The sequence below is a fragment of the Heliangelus exortis genome, chromosome 1 (assembly GCF_036169615.1).
Source record: "Heliangelus exortis chromosome 1, bHelExo1.hap1, whole genome shotgun sequence".
NCBI lineage: Eukaryota > Metazoa > Chordata > Aves > Apodiformes > Trochilidae > Heliangelus > Heliangelus exortis.
The window spans coordinates 123,020,014-123,036,702 of record NC_092422.1 but is presented as its reverse complement, the minus strand read 5'-3'; the positions used below and the strand labels follow the sequence as shown (position 1 = coordinate 123,036,702).

General features: G+C 36.7%; 1 protein-coding gene across 4 annotated transcripts in view; it reads right to left on the bottom strand.

Moving 5' to 3' along the window:
* CDK17 (cyclin dependent kinase 17) overlaps positions 1 to 16,689 on the bottom strand; it is a 113,166-nt gene that overhangs the window by 20,360 nt on the left and 76,117 nt on the right. For all 4 annotated transcript variants that reach the window (XR_011729972.1, XM_071764463.1, XM_071764455.1 and 1 more), the window contains one exon: positions 12,695 to 12,828. Coding sequence is in view for 3 of the 4 variants with exons in the window: in XM_071764463.1 (XP_071620564.1) it covers positions 12,695 to 12,828 (134 nt within the window). In the remaining variant the exon portion in view is untranslated. The remainder of the gene's footprint in view (positions 1 to 12,694; positions 12,829 to 16,689) is intronic.

Below are 16,689 nucleotides of genomic sequence, written 5' to 3'. Positions count from 1 at the left end.
TTTAAAAAGCTGTGATGACAATCCCAAAACCATGCCATTAACTGTGCACAGAGCCTGCCATCATAAACACATAGCTTTTCAAATGGAGAGGAAGGGAAACAAAATAATCCTAAGGTGCTTTACCGATACTAAGAATTCATTACTTTGGAGCCCAGCTACCGTAAAATCTGGAAATAATTATGTTTAAGGTACCAGAAAGTACTTGTAACTCTATTACACAATTCTCCTTCATCCTCAGGAGCTCTGCCTATGCCATTTTTGCAAAAGGCAATTGCAAAACCCCCCATGACTTACTTCAGAGATCCATGTGACATCCTCAGTTCTAAACTGAGCTTAAGCTGCAAACTTACATTTAGTGCTCCACAGTGTGTAATACAGAAACTGTTGGAATGTACTTACTGATGTAAAGGCCAAAACCTATTCCAGTTTTGGGAAAAATCCCACAAACAACAGCCTACTTTGATCATACAAGCTCACCCCCACCCTCCTGCAACTACAGTCTTTTTAAAAAAAAGAAAAAAACAAACAAACAAAAAAGAAAACACAACACAACCTGAGGGAAAAGCAGGGAGAGAATTTTTTTCAGGACTGTAATACTTTAATACAATTTTTTAACTTACAATATCATCTTTTTACTTAGCAATACAAATGGCCAGCACATGATAATAATTATTTCTTTTTGTCCCCTTAGAAATAGGAATACTTAGTGCTAGAAGCCTAGTTTTTTTGTAATTTTGTAAATAAAAATCAAAACATTTTCCACTCTCCTTAATGTCTTACAGATGAAGAACATTTCTTTTCTGAGAGGAAAATAATGATTTCATGGAAACTGCAGCAGGTACTTTATAGAGGTTTTCTCCTAATGATTTACACTGTTTCACTTGCATATTTGCTATGCTGAAATGTTAACCAAGCCAAGACCTTTTTTTTTTAAACCATGTATTAAAATTGTTACTTACTGTAGTCATAAGACTTTTATGACACCAATATTTGAAAGATCATCGAGTTACATATATAAAATCACATATAAAAGTCTTCATTGTATTATAATTATCCTTTACGTAACTGCTGGAGATAGGCAAAAATAAAGCAAGCCATTTAAACTGCAAACCTGAATAATGGGAAGAGAGAAAATTATTATGTTCTGTTTGCTTGTACCACCTTAATTCCTCCCAGTTTTTGCAATAATTGGAGCAATCACCTCTTGGGAAAAGAAAGCAATCATTATTAAATGCTATACAGCAACATGAAAGAAGATTCATTAGACGTGCATGAGAGAAATAAGCACAATGTTTCCTAGTGGCTAAAAAGTCAGCTTGATATGGTTGAAAACCCCAGTTAATATAACCGAGATTATATTAAAAAAGAAACATAAGAACCCTGCCATACACCAACCAATTTTGAGCCTTGAATGTTCAAAACCAGGCAGTTTGCTGAGGCTTAGGCAAGCTGTTCAGCTGATGGCAGCAAGGGACTTATTCAGCCTGTTGTGGGCTGATCCTGGCCAACAGCCAAGCTCACACCCAGCTGAGCACTTGCTCCCTGCTCCTGCGGGATGCAGAGGAAATGGAAGGATAATGAGGAGACTTGTGACAGGAGGTTAATGACAGCTGAATAGGGAAAGCAAAAGCTGTGTGCCCCAGCAGTGTGGAAAAAGGAATTAAATCCCTACTTCCCATTGGCAAGCCCCTTCCTGGAAAGCTGGGTCTCAGCATGGCTCGCAGTGGCTTGGGAAGTGGGAGACAATTGCCACAGCCACCAGTGTTTCCCCTTCCTCGTCCTTCCCCGAAGCTTTTATCACTGAGCACCACGTCTGATGGTACAGAATGGCCCTTTAGCCAGCCAAGGTTGAGTGCTGAGCCTGGGGGAAACAGCCCATTTCCCTGCTGGTGCTGAACAGCTCTCAGTGAGGGGATACTGGGGTCAGGAGCTGGCCTTAGCACACCAAGCCCTGAGATGCACCTTAGATGCAAGCCCTACCTCTGACCCTCATGCTGCTACTGCAGCCATCCTCATGCAATCTTGCTGTTGATGCTCTAGGAGCATCAAAACCTGCTCTTCCGAATCCCATGACTTGCTGCAACTTTGGCATGATGGCAGGCTGCAGGGCAAGCAAGAGTAGGAAGCAATGATTTTTAAGAATTTCCAATTCTCCTGAACTCATGAAATAATGAAAAAGACACCCTATGGACAGAGGACTTTGTCCATGCTGACTTCAATAACTAACTGAATCTAAGGACTAGTTAGCATTTTTCAGCAAAAAAGAAAAAACACAACCTAAACCACGGAAAGTGACTAAAACCAAGAAACCTTTTATGGTGTAAACTCTTTGCCTCTCTCTGGTCTTAACTCTTGACAACTCTATGGTCTTAACTCTGTTAAAAACACAGGCTGCAACAAGATACTGCTACAAGGCTGAATCCTTTTAATTTGGGTTTGGTGTTTTTTTAATGGTATTAAGCTAAGAGTAACCTCCTATGTTACCTTTCTGAAACATAACAGGGGCATAAGTGGTGTACACAGACCCTCAACTATGCAGAGGGAATTTAGGTGCATTCCTTTGTAACTCTTGACAAGCAAAGGTCTACTGGAATGTAAAACCTCAGCTTCCAGGGACAAAAATGTACTTCAAGTAAAACAAACTATCATTTAGGAAATTAGAATCACAGTATGTCACTTAAATATTACTTTTCAAAATATTGTGTAATTTATGAAAAAGCTCTTGTCAATTCATAAGATCTTCTAGTTTGATTCTTTTATGGTTATCTTTAGGGTCAACTTGCAAAAAAATTTATCTATGTTCAGTAATCATGCTACTGTTAGAAGCCCAAATGCCTGCAGTTAACTATGTTGCTTAATGAGCTAGCTTTTTTGATCCAGTTCCAGAATATATTCTGGAGAACATATTCAGGCACCATTTGCTTTGCTAGGGCAACCAGAATGCTTGTGGCATTTCCACCCTCTTTCGACAACTTAAAAACACATTTTCTTTCCCCATGTGCAATGCATATTCTCAGTCTCGCTTTATTACTGGTAGCACTGGCAAAGAAATACATACTATTTTTACAATTTGCCTGAAATGAGAATCACATTTGTCCTACCCTGCTTGATGGCAGATAAACATGTATGCACTTGAGACCCTCATACCACTTTGTTTTCTGTGGAGATAAACTACCCCAACTTGTGTTTATCTTTGCTATCTATTTCTAATGCTAGCTGCAGCAAATGCTCTGAGAAGAGCTCCACTTTGTTGAGCCTTTTCTCTTGTCTGGCTAGCATCCAGCCACGTTACTGTAACCTGATGTGAATGTTCTGTAAATCACCAACTGCTGCTTATGCTTGGGCACAAGAAAAAGAGGCAGGTGTTTAAACTTCAGTCCTGCAGGTCCTCAGGTGAGCTGAGTAATTTAACATTTTTAAGTAAATGAACATGTCTTCAAAATTCAAATAAAACCAACCAAACAAAAAGACCTACTGCTTTTCACACATACTTCAAAATAAAACCCAGAAATCTCAGTATTATTTACTTACTTCTGGTACCAAAAGCGGATGGCCAAAAGTACTGTTGCTGAGATCTGCTTCTTGACTTCTTGAGTTTAATACTAGAATTTTGTCGCCACATATTTCATATCTGACTTCAAAAAAACTATTTGTCTGCTACCTATCCTTTTCTTATCTCCTTTTCTCTAGCTACTCATCTTTCTAATAGCTTGATTTATATATCAGTCTTTAGAGTCACAGCATGACATTGTCAGAAAGTCTGTGGTCAAAATACAAATTTTCACTTCTCTTAATCCCTGCCAAAAAAGTACATTTTCCACAAAATGAACACGAAAGCAACAGTTAACACTGCTCTTTCCATCAGATACTAAAACCAACAACTTCTGCTTTAAATCACCATTTGTTTTTTGCAAAAACGTACTACACACTTCAGTCAATTTCAGTGAAGAGAAATAAAAACGATTCTAACTCAGGGTATAGAACATTGGAACTCTACATGTTCAAACAACTTTAAAAAGAAGGAATTTGAAATATCCACGCTTTTCAGACTGTCTTCTGATGACTCAAGTAATTAAGTTGTCTCCGACTTACATAGCACTTTTAGACAATAAAAACTAATATTTTTCCCAAAGCAGAATAACAATAATAAAAAATTAAAAGGAAGTTGCCCCAGGGAAGGATTTGTCAAGGTCTTCCTGAATCCAATTCTCACTACACTAACAAAAGAAAAACCAAAACAAACAAACAAACAAAAAACCACAAACCAAACAAAAACTCTGGCTCCTTTTATTTTTATCCCTTAACAAATGTTCCATTTTGCAGACTGCTGCTTAAAGGAATAGCACTCATAAATCTTTCCCACATCTACTGGGCTACAAATGCCATTAATCTTTCAATGCTAGGCTCCTTTGGTCTGCTACTGCACTCATAAGTGCAGACACAGAAAAAAGATTCAGGCTGCTGCCAGTGCAGCAGGACAGTCCTGTAGTACCCAAACATCTCATCAGAAAAACCGAAAGGAAAACCATGAGCTCAGGCTCAGCTCACTATTTCTTCAATGTTTCATTTAGCAAATCCAACAGCGAACTACCTTCAAACCTGCTGTGTCATTGCCTTTGACCAGAGGTTCCCATAATTTTTTGGAGGAGGATGGGCTCTAGGCTGATGAAGCAGTGATGTAGTCTAAGAAAGTCAACTGGCAGAAATCTGTCTCTTCAAAATGAAGTGAACAATTATCTGCTGATGTTAAGTTTAGGAGCCAGGAGGAGAAGGAAGCTTGCTCTGTCAGGAGCAGGCAGTCAGTGGATGATATAAACTATACTGCCAAGCTATATCATCTTATACCAATCCTTACCACTTTGGTTCTTTAATTTAATGGTAAATTACATTTCCAGACCAACTTAAAGTAAATATTTACAACATGGTGCCAGAAAACAAGCTGTTGACCCCTCACTGAAATTTCAGTTTATCTTTTTAGAGATAACATTGCTAAAATCTATAAATAAAATTTTGGTACATACTTGTAAGGAAAAATAATTGTACTTTTAAGTCTGCAGACATCAGTCTGACAGCCCAAACAATCCACTATAGATCACATTAAAATGCTTTGCTCTCCTGGGTAAGCATCGGTCTGAATTAGTCTTCTCACCAGTTTTAGTGAGCACCATTGAGACATGTCAGCTGCAAACACAAGCTGTTCACTAATAAGCCATAGTGCTTTTGTTCACTGGAGAATGCTTAATGAGATGTAAAATGCTACATCATATAACCCTCTATACAACACAGTTTATGACATGCTTACTGTGGAAGAAAAAAAAAAACAAAACAACAAACCACTTTTTTACTAGTACTTCCTTGCATATTTTAAATAAAAGTGCATTATGTTCTACTTCATGATACACAAAGCAAACAAATTAATTTAAAAAAAAAAATTGCTGATGCCAATGAGAATTTAAACATTGTAATATACAGCCCTATGTGAATGTACTTTATGTATCACTTTAGTGTCAAGTATCGTGTGGAATTTTTTCTGAAGGTTGCCATATCAAATTTCAGTGCATTTTTGTCATATTACAGAGTTAGCACAGTTGCAGCCAACTGGATCTTCTACAGAATTATGACATTCTACAAGACTGCTAGAGGCAAAAGCAAACAGAAAAAAGCTCAATCCCAAATGAAAGAATGTATTTATAGAGAATTTTGTTGTTTGGTAACAGCCCTGTACACCTCCAAGGTCTTGAAGCAAAACACCAGCATACACACCCATCAAAGGAAATCTATAGCATCCTTACAGCATGGTTTTTCAACACTTTTATAAGTAGGCCTTGATCACAGTACAAAAGGACTATTTGAACAGCTGGCAGGTGTCATCTATACCAGTTTTCCTTACAGGTATATAAAACCAGCACCAATCCCTCACTACAGCTTACAGGTGTAACGGTGTAACTAGAATTTCACCGTGATGCAGAAAGTGCATTTTTTTCTTCCTTCTGCAGGATATCTTTTAAGTAATATTTGTAACAATTATTATTTTTGAAAGCACGGGATTAGAATTAGAATTATAGGTCAACACGATTTTTTTGTGTCATCAGTCAAATACATAACTTCTGAACATTTATTTCTCCAAAATACTTTTACCAAGAACTTTTATTTCATGGATATGCTGCTTGAATAAAAACTACTCTTTCATACTTTTTTTCAAAAAAAAGACAGGGAACTTTTCATTTGCTTCCTATCTCCCAGCAGTTTTAAGGTGAAAGGCTGAAACCGTTGAGCACAAATACAGTATTCATAAACTACATTCCAGGAGCCTCTACTCACAACCGATGAAACCAAAGCAAACCAAATACATGTGACAGAAAACCAGTTTTGAAAAATCTGAGAGGGAAGAAACAAAATTCAAATGTAAGATAATTGCTTGCTTTCAGCATATAAATACACCGGAAATTCGTGACAAATCACGTCAGAAATGCTTCAAAATTCTTCTTTGGTGTTTTGTTATTATTTTACTGCATCTCGGAGAGCTTGTAAGGAAGTGGACTCAGGGAGTAGAAGAAAGAATAAGAAAATCAGTAATAACCATAAAAAGATCTGGCTTTGTCTGACTAAATCACCACCTAACAAGGTACCATTCTGTGGCATTAGCCTCAACGTAAAACCTGCTGAAATCCAGGGTCTGACGGATGTTTGACTCAGTGGTAGGTGCCTGGCAGTAACAGATGCTAATAAGGCAAGCCCTGACTCACTTACTACTACACCTTCCTGATTTTTGAACATAGTTTCATAGTTTTTTGTTATGTTTTCATCAGTGTCTGTAACAGAATAGTAGGAGAAACTGCCCTAAAGAAAAAGGTAGCATCAGCTTACAAGAAGAACGAGGTACAAGGGAACTGAAAAAATGTGAGAAACAGATTACTGTAAAAATACAATGTTGAACCCTTAGAACAGTTCTGTGTACTGTTAATTACTATGCAGACCTTTCACATCAATACCAAAACTGCAAGTAACAAAGGAAAAGTCCCATGAAGAAACTGGCTAATTCAAAATAAACCAACTTCTTGAATATGGAAAATGGAAATCTGACTTTCCCGGACAGGACAGTCAGGCTAGAGAGCTGGTTATGAAACTGCACTTCTAATCAGCTGCAGCATTCCACTGATTACTAGAGATGTGTTTTGTAAATGGATGACTATATCTGACATGATAGAAGTCTACTCTTAAATGGAACCAGAAGAAAAACAAAGTTATGAGAAAGCAAAACAAAAAAAGCAGATATTCTATGCTTAAAGAAAGGGTACTGCCTCATGCAGTAATTTTTCTATGGGAATCAGTAAGAGGTTTCTAACAAAAGGGCAAAAAAGCACCAGTTGTTAACAATACAGTCACCCCTAAAAAAGCTTCGAAAAGGCAGGTTAAAATCTGTCTGCTGTCCAAGCTGAAGTTATTTTTCTTGTTGCAGAATCAGTTTTATTCTGCAGAAGAAATTAAAGTCTGTCAATTAAACAGATCAACAGGAGGTCTATCAGTTTTGTCAAAACCACACTAGTAATTTAGAGTACACACTTGTGTTTCAATTTTTCTGTCTAGTACTGAAAATTTCTGGTGAGTGACCAAACTTAAGACAATCAGAAGAAATGCTGCACATTCTCATGAGGTGCAGAAAAGGAAATTCAACAAAATACAGTATATATAAAAAAGTTATGAAAGCTGAGCACAGAAGGAAGGGGGAAGGAAGAACATTTGCTTGGAAGGAGAAGGCATTTAGTAATGCCTGCTAGGTTTCCAAGAGAGCTTCTCAAAGTGGCAAGAGGTATAGGGTAGAATGATCAGGCTGTCTTTGATACAGTGCCTCCTGTTTCCAAAAGTAATGACAGCACAAAATACTGTACTGCCCCTGACCAAAAGCATGGGTCAGTACTATCATATAATCTGCTGTTCAAGAATTTAAACAACTGAACAGAGACAACATGTCCTATTTGCTCACAAACCACATGTAATCCACAGCCTACAAACAGAAAAGCTTAGCGCTGTGTCAGTTGAAATATCAATTAATTTTGTGGATTTTTTCTGGAGAAGGTACACTAGCCCAGCTGCATGAACAGCAGATGGAGTTACCTAAACTGTGTCAAAATCCCTGAACCAGTCACACCCCTGATAGAGAGTGAGCTCACCAAAAACCCATTTCTCATCTACATTCTTTCCTTTGGAAGGTTACCAGCACAATGCACACTTGACTACAGGATCACTGCATGGCCTTTGTGTTTCTCCCTTTTCAGCTAAAAGCACTAACCCTGCAGCTAATCCTCCCAGGGGAGAATTACACCTTACAGCAGTGTGAGAGGAGCAGCCTGATCTGGAACACACTTCTGTCACTAATGTGACAGTCAGATGGATAAGAACTGTTTCTCAGGATAAAATATCTGGGAAACAGGCTGGTGAACAGTGGGTTATGGCCCTCTGCCAGTTCACATGCTAAGACAGCTTAAAGACCTTGGACTTCGGGGAAAGGAAAACAGATGTTTCAATTTGCACAGACCATCTCCCTGTTTTTTATCCACCAGAGTTCTTAATGATGCATTCCCTAGCCAGTGCAAGGGCACAGGGCCCCCAGTAAACACTTATGGCTCAAAATGTGAATTTTTATTAATCCATTACCGCCCATGTTTTCTTTTGCAGCAAATTAAAATGAAAATGCTTTAAACTCTAACTCCATGACCTGGAAAAGTGTTTCTCATTACATGATGAATGCACCTACGCTTAAAATACAGACACACATGTACTCATTCTTAGGTTGCATTGGTTTTGATGCTCAAAAAAAATTATCCCATACCTATGTTTTGTTAATTGTTTTATTGGTTTACTAAGTAATTAATATTAGCATGAGATTAGTAGATAATTTAATTAAAACCTAACAGTTTAACAGCTGTTTGAAGCCAAATTCCTTACACAATAGATGCTCGCAGTACTACCTACTGACAGCATGGTTCCTGAATGAAGGGAAGGAAGGAGGGGGTTGGGGGGCAAAGCAACTGCTTTATATACCATTTGTAGCCTCTGGATTACAGACAAAATAAACTTTATCTAGGCAACACAATGAAAATCTGGTATGTTCTCTTTGTTTTCTAAACATACAATAACAATGAACAATATTAAAAAAAAAAAAAATCTAGTCCCACAATTGAAGTGTTGTTGAATTCAGAAGCAAATAAATGCATATCACCTCCCTGTCTGTAACAGGGATGCTGACCCAAATTTTATGTCATTTGGAGAGTATGACAGAGAGAAAGCTACTATCTCCATGGCTGCTACTGTGGGTGCAAAGTTTTCACCCAGCTAAATTTTCACTGCAGAGTGGGCTTTCTCCACACAGTATCAACACTTCATTTCTCAAATGCTTCATAGTTAAGTTATGTTGCAGGATGATCATCTGTCTAAAATCTGGCCCACATTAGTTTCTGAAACTTCAGCTTTTTATTGCTATAAAGAATCTGCTACAACAAATGTACTTTCTAGTTGCATTTCCATTGTCTGTTTTACACTTCTATCTATATGAAAATTTTATAAAGGCAAGTTTTCTTTCCTAACAAAGACAAGATAATCTGTCTGCTCTTTGACAATTTTACGTATAGCTCTGAATTATTAAAAAATTATAGAAAAAGCATCTCTATTATATGATTTGCTTCAGTGGGAATGGACACTAGGAATTAAAATGGATATTCCAATGTACAAAAATCCTAGGAATACCACTACTCAATAGTGGTAATTAGCACTTTGATTACAGTATGCGTGTTTTTAGCAAGCATTTGAAAAAATTGTTGGTTTTTTTTTTAATGGGATGCTAGTTTTTAGGATTCTAGTGGAAATTCAAGTTTAGCATGAAAACTGTGGTTAGATACACAAAGTACTTACAAGTATAAAGGACTGTTCCAACGCTTCAGCTTTACCTGATTAGTTACCTTCAAAACTAATCATAATCAGGACATCTGTCATTCAGCAGAGAGACACAAACATCCATAGCCAAGACATTATGTGCAAAAATATTACAAATACAGAGTGAACACTGGCCAAATGAGACACAGAAAAGGATATAGTCACAGTGTGGCACGCACATTCCTCTTAACGAGGAATGGTTTACTGAGTTTATCCAACTTTGTATATTTAATCATATACATTCTACAATGGATTTCAAGTGCAGCCAATGACTTGAGCAGACTACCATAAAAACACATCCATATGAATTTACTCCATTCTGTATGTAAAACATAGAGCTATAACTCATCCTAAATGACAATAAAGGGAATATGGCCTCAGGTTACCAAATCGTATCTAGAGATGACAGATCCTCCAAAACCAGGAAAATAACACTGAAATAACAGAAACTCAGTTCAAAAGCAAGCTTATTTCTCTCTTCATATAATCAAGTTACTACTATTGAACCAGCCCCCTCCATAGCATGACGCACCCAAGGCATGCAGGCAAGATTTGGTACAAGAGGAAGCATTTATTTGTTCCCCTCAAAGGCCAAGGAAGCAAGGGTTCTCATTCCATGAACAGCAAAACCAGTAAAACCTGGTTTCCTATAGATGTCCAGCTTGAGACTCAAGTCATATGTGGATATGGTGGTGTTGAACAGAAGCTGCATCTTCCCTAACAGTGGATGCATTACGATCTCTCCCGATGAAGAGCTTTTTTCACAGAACTTAATACAAAATTAGCATCTGAGATCTCTATCCATCTGTCAAAACTGGCAGAAAATGACCCATGGGAAATATAGGAAGAGTGAGGGACAGGCAGGCAACATAATCATTCCAGATCTTTCCACTTAGAACACAAAAAAGTTGCCTGAAAATATTATTATTAGGAAGGTATTTTAACCAAAGCTACAAAAATTGTTACAGGTTTTTTTCCTCTGGAATGCACTGATAGGTAAAACCCCCATCTACTCTGCTACAAAGCACTTCTAAGAAGTAAACTCAAGTCAACCAAAAACATCTCTCAGTGACAGCATTCTTAAAATTCGTAAGTGAGAGCATTTACAGACATTAGCTTGAAACCTTACTGGAAAAATCACCTTATCAATACTGAAGCAGTTTTGGGCAAATGCTACAAATCTGACAGAACATACGTGAATAGCTGCCAAAAAAAAAGTATTTTCATTGACTGAGCCAGTCAATGAAGAAACAATGGTAATATTAACAGTCAGAAACAACCATTAGGACTTCAGAGAAAAATGAGAAAATTAATTTTGAATAAACAAAACTTAAAAAAAGCGTCCCAGAGGCTCCTAAACAGTAATATTAGAACTGCTTCACAGTTAGAGAGGCTAATAAAAAGATGCTTTTATTTGACAACTTCTGAAGAATTGCACAGGAATTTCCTGGACTTTACTGACTACTCCTGAGTTATTTTCTAATTTCTTTTAGAGTTTCTTGAGTTCTAACCAAGAAGAGAATCTTTTCATGGTTTTTAGATCTCTCTGAAATACTTTACACATTTCCACTTCAGTTTGTTAATTTAATTATGCATAATCAATTTATTTCTTTCTTATTCTAAATGTGCATTTCAAAATGCAGAGGGAAACAGACAATGAACAAAAAAGTAAATAGTATTTTTAAATAATTTTCTTCATTTTTAGTTTCTCTAAACTCACATACTGATGTGAGTTTTCTACAATGACTTTTTTTAAGTTGAAGTATCCTGCACAAATCAATAGACCCAAGTAAATGACCTGTCTTCAGGTCAAACCTGAAGTTGAAGACAACCCCCTCCCCAACCCAGGGTGCAAGATATTATATAAATAATTACTACAGCTAATACACAAGTTCTTGGAATCATATTAGCATTACATGCTTGGAGTCTTGGAATTCCAAGCATAACGGAACGCCTCAGAAATAAAAAATTTTTGGCACGTACACCCTACTGTAACTTATCCAGATTTGTTTCCCCAACCCTGCATTTGCTACAAGCCTCCCAATGAAGATTTAAAGTCTTACAAACAATGCATATTGGTCTGTAGGCTATAAAGCAGCAACTACAAAATTTTACATGTAACAAAGGCATCATTATAACCATAACTTTTATACATTCAAGAAATGGGGAAGTGTTCTGTTTTTCTTCACCACGGGAAATGGCAACAAAGCAAGCACAAGGGTGGCTAGTATTCATAATGAGACTCATAAATAACGGAAATTATGTGCACAGTTATTCATAAGGTATTTTTCCTCCTTTTGTTTACCATCCTGCAAAGTTCCGTTCATTAAAAAACAGGAAGAGAGGGAAAGGCTGAAGCAGTCAGGACCATCGCTGCTGGAGCATTTGTTTTACAAAGATTAGAAAACAGTCCTAAGTAAAAAATGTCTGAACACTTTATCTCCCTGAATATACCCAGTGAATTGCACAGCATGTGACAGTAAGATATTCAAATGCTATGTTTAGCAGATTCTTTCAAAAAAAATCCAAGTTTCAAAACATATTTTAGATTTTCAAAACTAACAGCTCATAAATGCTACCCAACCACCTGATTTCTGTGTGACAAACGGAAACAGAAACGTAAGTAATATCAAAACAATGCTCTCTGCACTATGTGTCAGAGCAATTAGAGTTAATTGAGGAGACAACTAGTTATAACAAACTACTGAAGTAATGCCCAGCTCTCCTGTCAATTTAAGTTATCCTGGGATGAAAAGTAAATTACCTCCATTGAGATTCGTCTATGTATCCGGTTTCTGAGACAAACACCCGTGGGAGACTGAACTTCATCAGATGACGTTCCAGAAGCTTGGTCACTTTCACCGTCTGACCCCATTTTCAGATTTTCATGAACGATATCTTAAAATAATCCAAAGCATTGAAAACAGTTAATCAGAATTCCACTCAACATACCTCTTGCACAGATGGAAAACAACTGTGTCATTTCTCTGTATTGGGCTATCTGGCAGAGTCAAAGACCCAAGACAGTCACGGTAGTCTTGATATACTTTTCATGTCTTAGCAATCACAAAATTAACAAGATTACTTTATAGGATGGTCATACAAACATAATTGTACTTTCGTCATATTTGGTTTGCAGCAACTCTCAAACTTCCAAAACAAAGGACAGACAGTCCAATCCCAATTTTAATTCCTTTAAACCACCTTCCTCTCACGGCTTCAGTTCCCAAAGTCCCTCATGACCACTTCCCTTCCTGCTGCTCTTGGATATCAAACATTACTGAGAATATATATAACATCTTCTGGTCAGACTACCTGATTTTAGCAACCTAAGTACATCTTCAAGAAGCTTAAAAAAATCTGAGGAGCATAGGTGTTTTTTTCAGAAATGCCATATAAACTTCAGATATAAAAACCACTGGTGTGCATGTTTGGAGTAAGGGGATTTATTGTCTGAAGATCAAGCCTAAAACATAGAAGTGGACTCAGCAGAGGACCTGATACTTACGAGTAATTAAGTGAAATCTGTGACCTTAAGCAGGAATTTAGTTAACAGATGAGTTGTGTGAGGTTGCAGAATTTTAATGTCAGGTGAAACAGATATTTTTAATACAAACCTGCAGATTCATCCACAGAGGATTTTATGCATATTATGCATATACATATACATTACTTTTAAGAACCACAGGATCCTCCAGACTTTGGAAGACAAACACCATAATGAGCTAAGAGAAGACCAAGGTGGTGTCATTAATAGCATAAAAAGAAAAACGTGTTGCAAAAGTAAAAACAATGGGAAATTGGTCATACAAGCAATTCACTATAAATAATGCTCCACCATCACTTCTGAAATATTTGAATTTCAAACTACTTGAGAAAATAAATACTTATATATAGAGACAAGGTGCCTTCAAATGACATCAACTTCCTTGACATCTCCTGATGTTTGGTATTAAGCATAATCTTGTACAGGGTAAAAAGGAACGTGAGGAATGACTTAAAAAAAATCTCATAATGTTACCCCTAACAAAATGCTAGTATTAACAAAACACACAGAGCTCAATTCAGCCTTACCACTAACATGCCTGTAAATATTTGATATTTGGACAGCATTACAGCAATAAAAAAAGAACAAAACAGAAAATGCAAACCAAAAACAAAAGAGAAAGCGCAAGTTTTAGAACTATCAACAAAAAATAAAGCCGAATTTTCTAGAACAAAAAGCCTTTAGGCCAGTGTTGGGTTATCAGCATATCTCTAAAATGTTTGTCTAGTCTGGCTCACATAGATCCAATGTAGACTTCAAAGGAACTGAATCTTCCTCAGTACAAATTATTTCTTTTTATGGAAAACAGAATGATATAAAAACCTTAACTAGTAAGGTATTGGCACCATGTATTTTAACTCAAAGTACTGTAATTAAACACAAATTAAGCATGCAGCTCACGCACAAAGCAAAATCTCCAGCAGCAATGAGGATCTAAATTGGATTTCTATTAAAAATTCACTTTGCTTAAGAATTTTCCCTTCAAGTCATGCTCAGACTTGGTTTGAATGAGGGAAAAATAAGCTATACTCCTTGTAAATAATAAGAAGCAATCTTCTAGTTTCAAACAGGGTAAATACTCATCAGTGCTCTTAAAGGCATAGCAGTTTGAACCAGAGGAATAGATTTCCAGAGAGTGGTCTCTAAAGATCAGCCTTGACCTTAAGCTCATCAGACAACACATGACTTTGTGTTGCCAAGTCTCTTAGAAATCTCATATCCTCTGTACTGACTTGATAACTGCCTTTAAAAAAAATCTCTAACATACTGTAGGAAATTTTTTTTAGTAATACAGAAGCATTATTGAAAATATTAGTTGCAGAAAAGTTGTTATGCCAGCATTGTTGTATCTGGTAAGCAGCATATTCACCATGTCAGTTCTTCAATAAATATTCTTTAAAAATACTTTTCTGTAGTCCCTTCTAGTTATTGCAGTTCTCAAGATTCTGTTTGAAAAAATTAAGTACAACAGCTACTGTCAATTGTGCCCCTATCTATTATTTATCTTCATGTCAGTACAGGCCCACTGTTGGGCCCCAAAGTCTATCTTCTTTAAAGCCACACAAGAGACAGTTATCTGGGCAACCTCACAAAATAAGACTGATAAAATTAAAGCAGCATTGTATTCTAAGCCATGGAGCAATTACATCATTCCTATTTTAAAAGGGCTAACAAATAATCATGTGATTGATACTGTCACATCTTTTATCTTAAATATACAATGCTCAATTCACAAAAGCACACATATTATGAAATGACAGTAGAAAACTGCAACACTCCTAACTCCTGAACAGCAACACTCCTAAAGAGCATCCAAACTGAGAAAGAGAATTTTTTTCCTAAAAAGACCATGTATGCAATAATATGCTGCTAAGGAACCTTTCAAGAACTAGTATCACAAACCCACACATATGGGGCAGATAATATCTAAAAATGTAGTATTTCAGACTTTAGTAAGATGATGGCCATTCTGTTTTGAATGTTGGTGTTCTATGTTTAATTCTGGTAAGTCTGGATAAGCTACATACCCATAACCAAAAGGTTTTAAGCAAGATACTGGCTGCAGCATCCAAAAATCTATCATTAAGCACACACATAAATTTCTGACAGGCTAATTATCCAACTGCTCTTATCTGTATGTGTTTGCAGATACTTTAATTGTATTTTTAAAAGGGGTACATTTAAGCTTTTAAAAATACCTTGACTGTTTTATAAACTAATATACTGTGCCTTTTTTTTTTTTTTTTTTGTTATTCAATTACAAAAGCATTAGTTGAGCCTTATGTTCATTATTTTAATAGCAAGAACCCAGGAATATAAGGCATTAATCTAGTCATTTTACACAGGTGCATGATAACATTTGATTAAGCAATGATTAAAATAATGCAAATATTTCCTTAATTTCAATAAGCTTTTTTATAGATAAATTCACCTGCACCAAAGCCAGCTTGCATGGTCTTCAGAGGTTTTAATGGCTCAATAATTTATTGAATTGCTTTTACTGAACACCCAGGCTGTTCTCTTACATTGATGTCTCTTTAAATGTACTCTATGTATCTAATTAAACACCCACTATGACCATGTAATAAAAAGCTGCAGATGACTACAATGTAACTGGAAAACTATGGAAGTACATTTAGAGGAAAAAGCTGTGCTCATCTCAGCTGTGGGGAATCCACCATGGAAGAAATTCATACAGGGAACCTACAGCAAACAAGAACTCCTCCAAGTGAGCAAAAATAATACCCAGTAATCAGTGAGTCAGACTGTGTGATCTTTCCATCTTCTTTCAAAAGATTACAAAAATAATCAGGTGACCTGCAAACTGGATTCCTTCCAAGGTGGAAGTGGTCACATTTTATGAGTTGTTTCACTAATGATGATTCAAATTGAGGAAGGCAATAGTGAGGAACTGCCTTTGCTATTAACATTACTCATCTATGAAAGCTGTATGGAAACATTATTACTTTCAATTTCAGTATTTGGGACAAAGAAATCAAGCCTCTCCATAACTATATCAACACAACTGGCAAAAGCAGATATAAACTCTGCCTTGACTGTTACTGAGGTTCACCAGGGCATTAGCTTTAGCTCCATGGTGGCTTTGCACATTACAAGTGCCCCTCCAGTGTTCCCAGGAATAAAAATAAGGAACCAGGATAAATGAATTGGCTCTACATTCAGCCAAGTCAGGTCCAAACAGGGTTGATTAG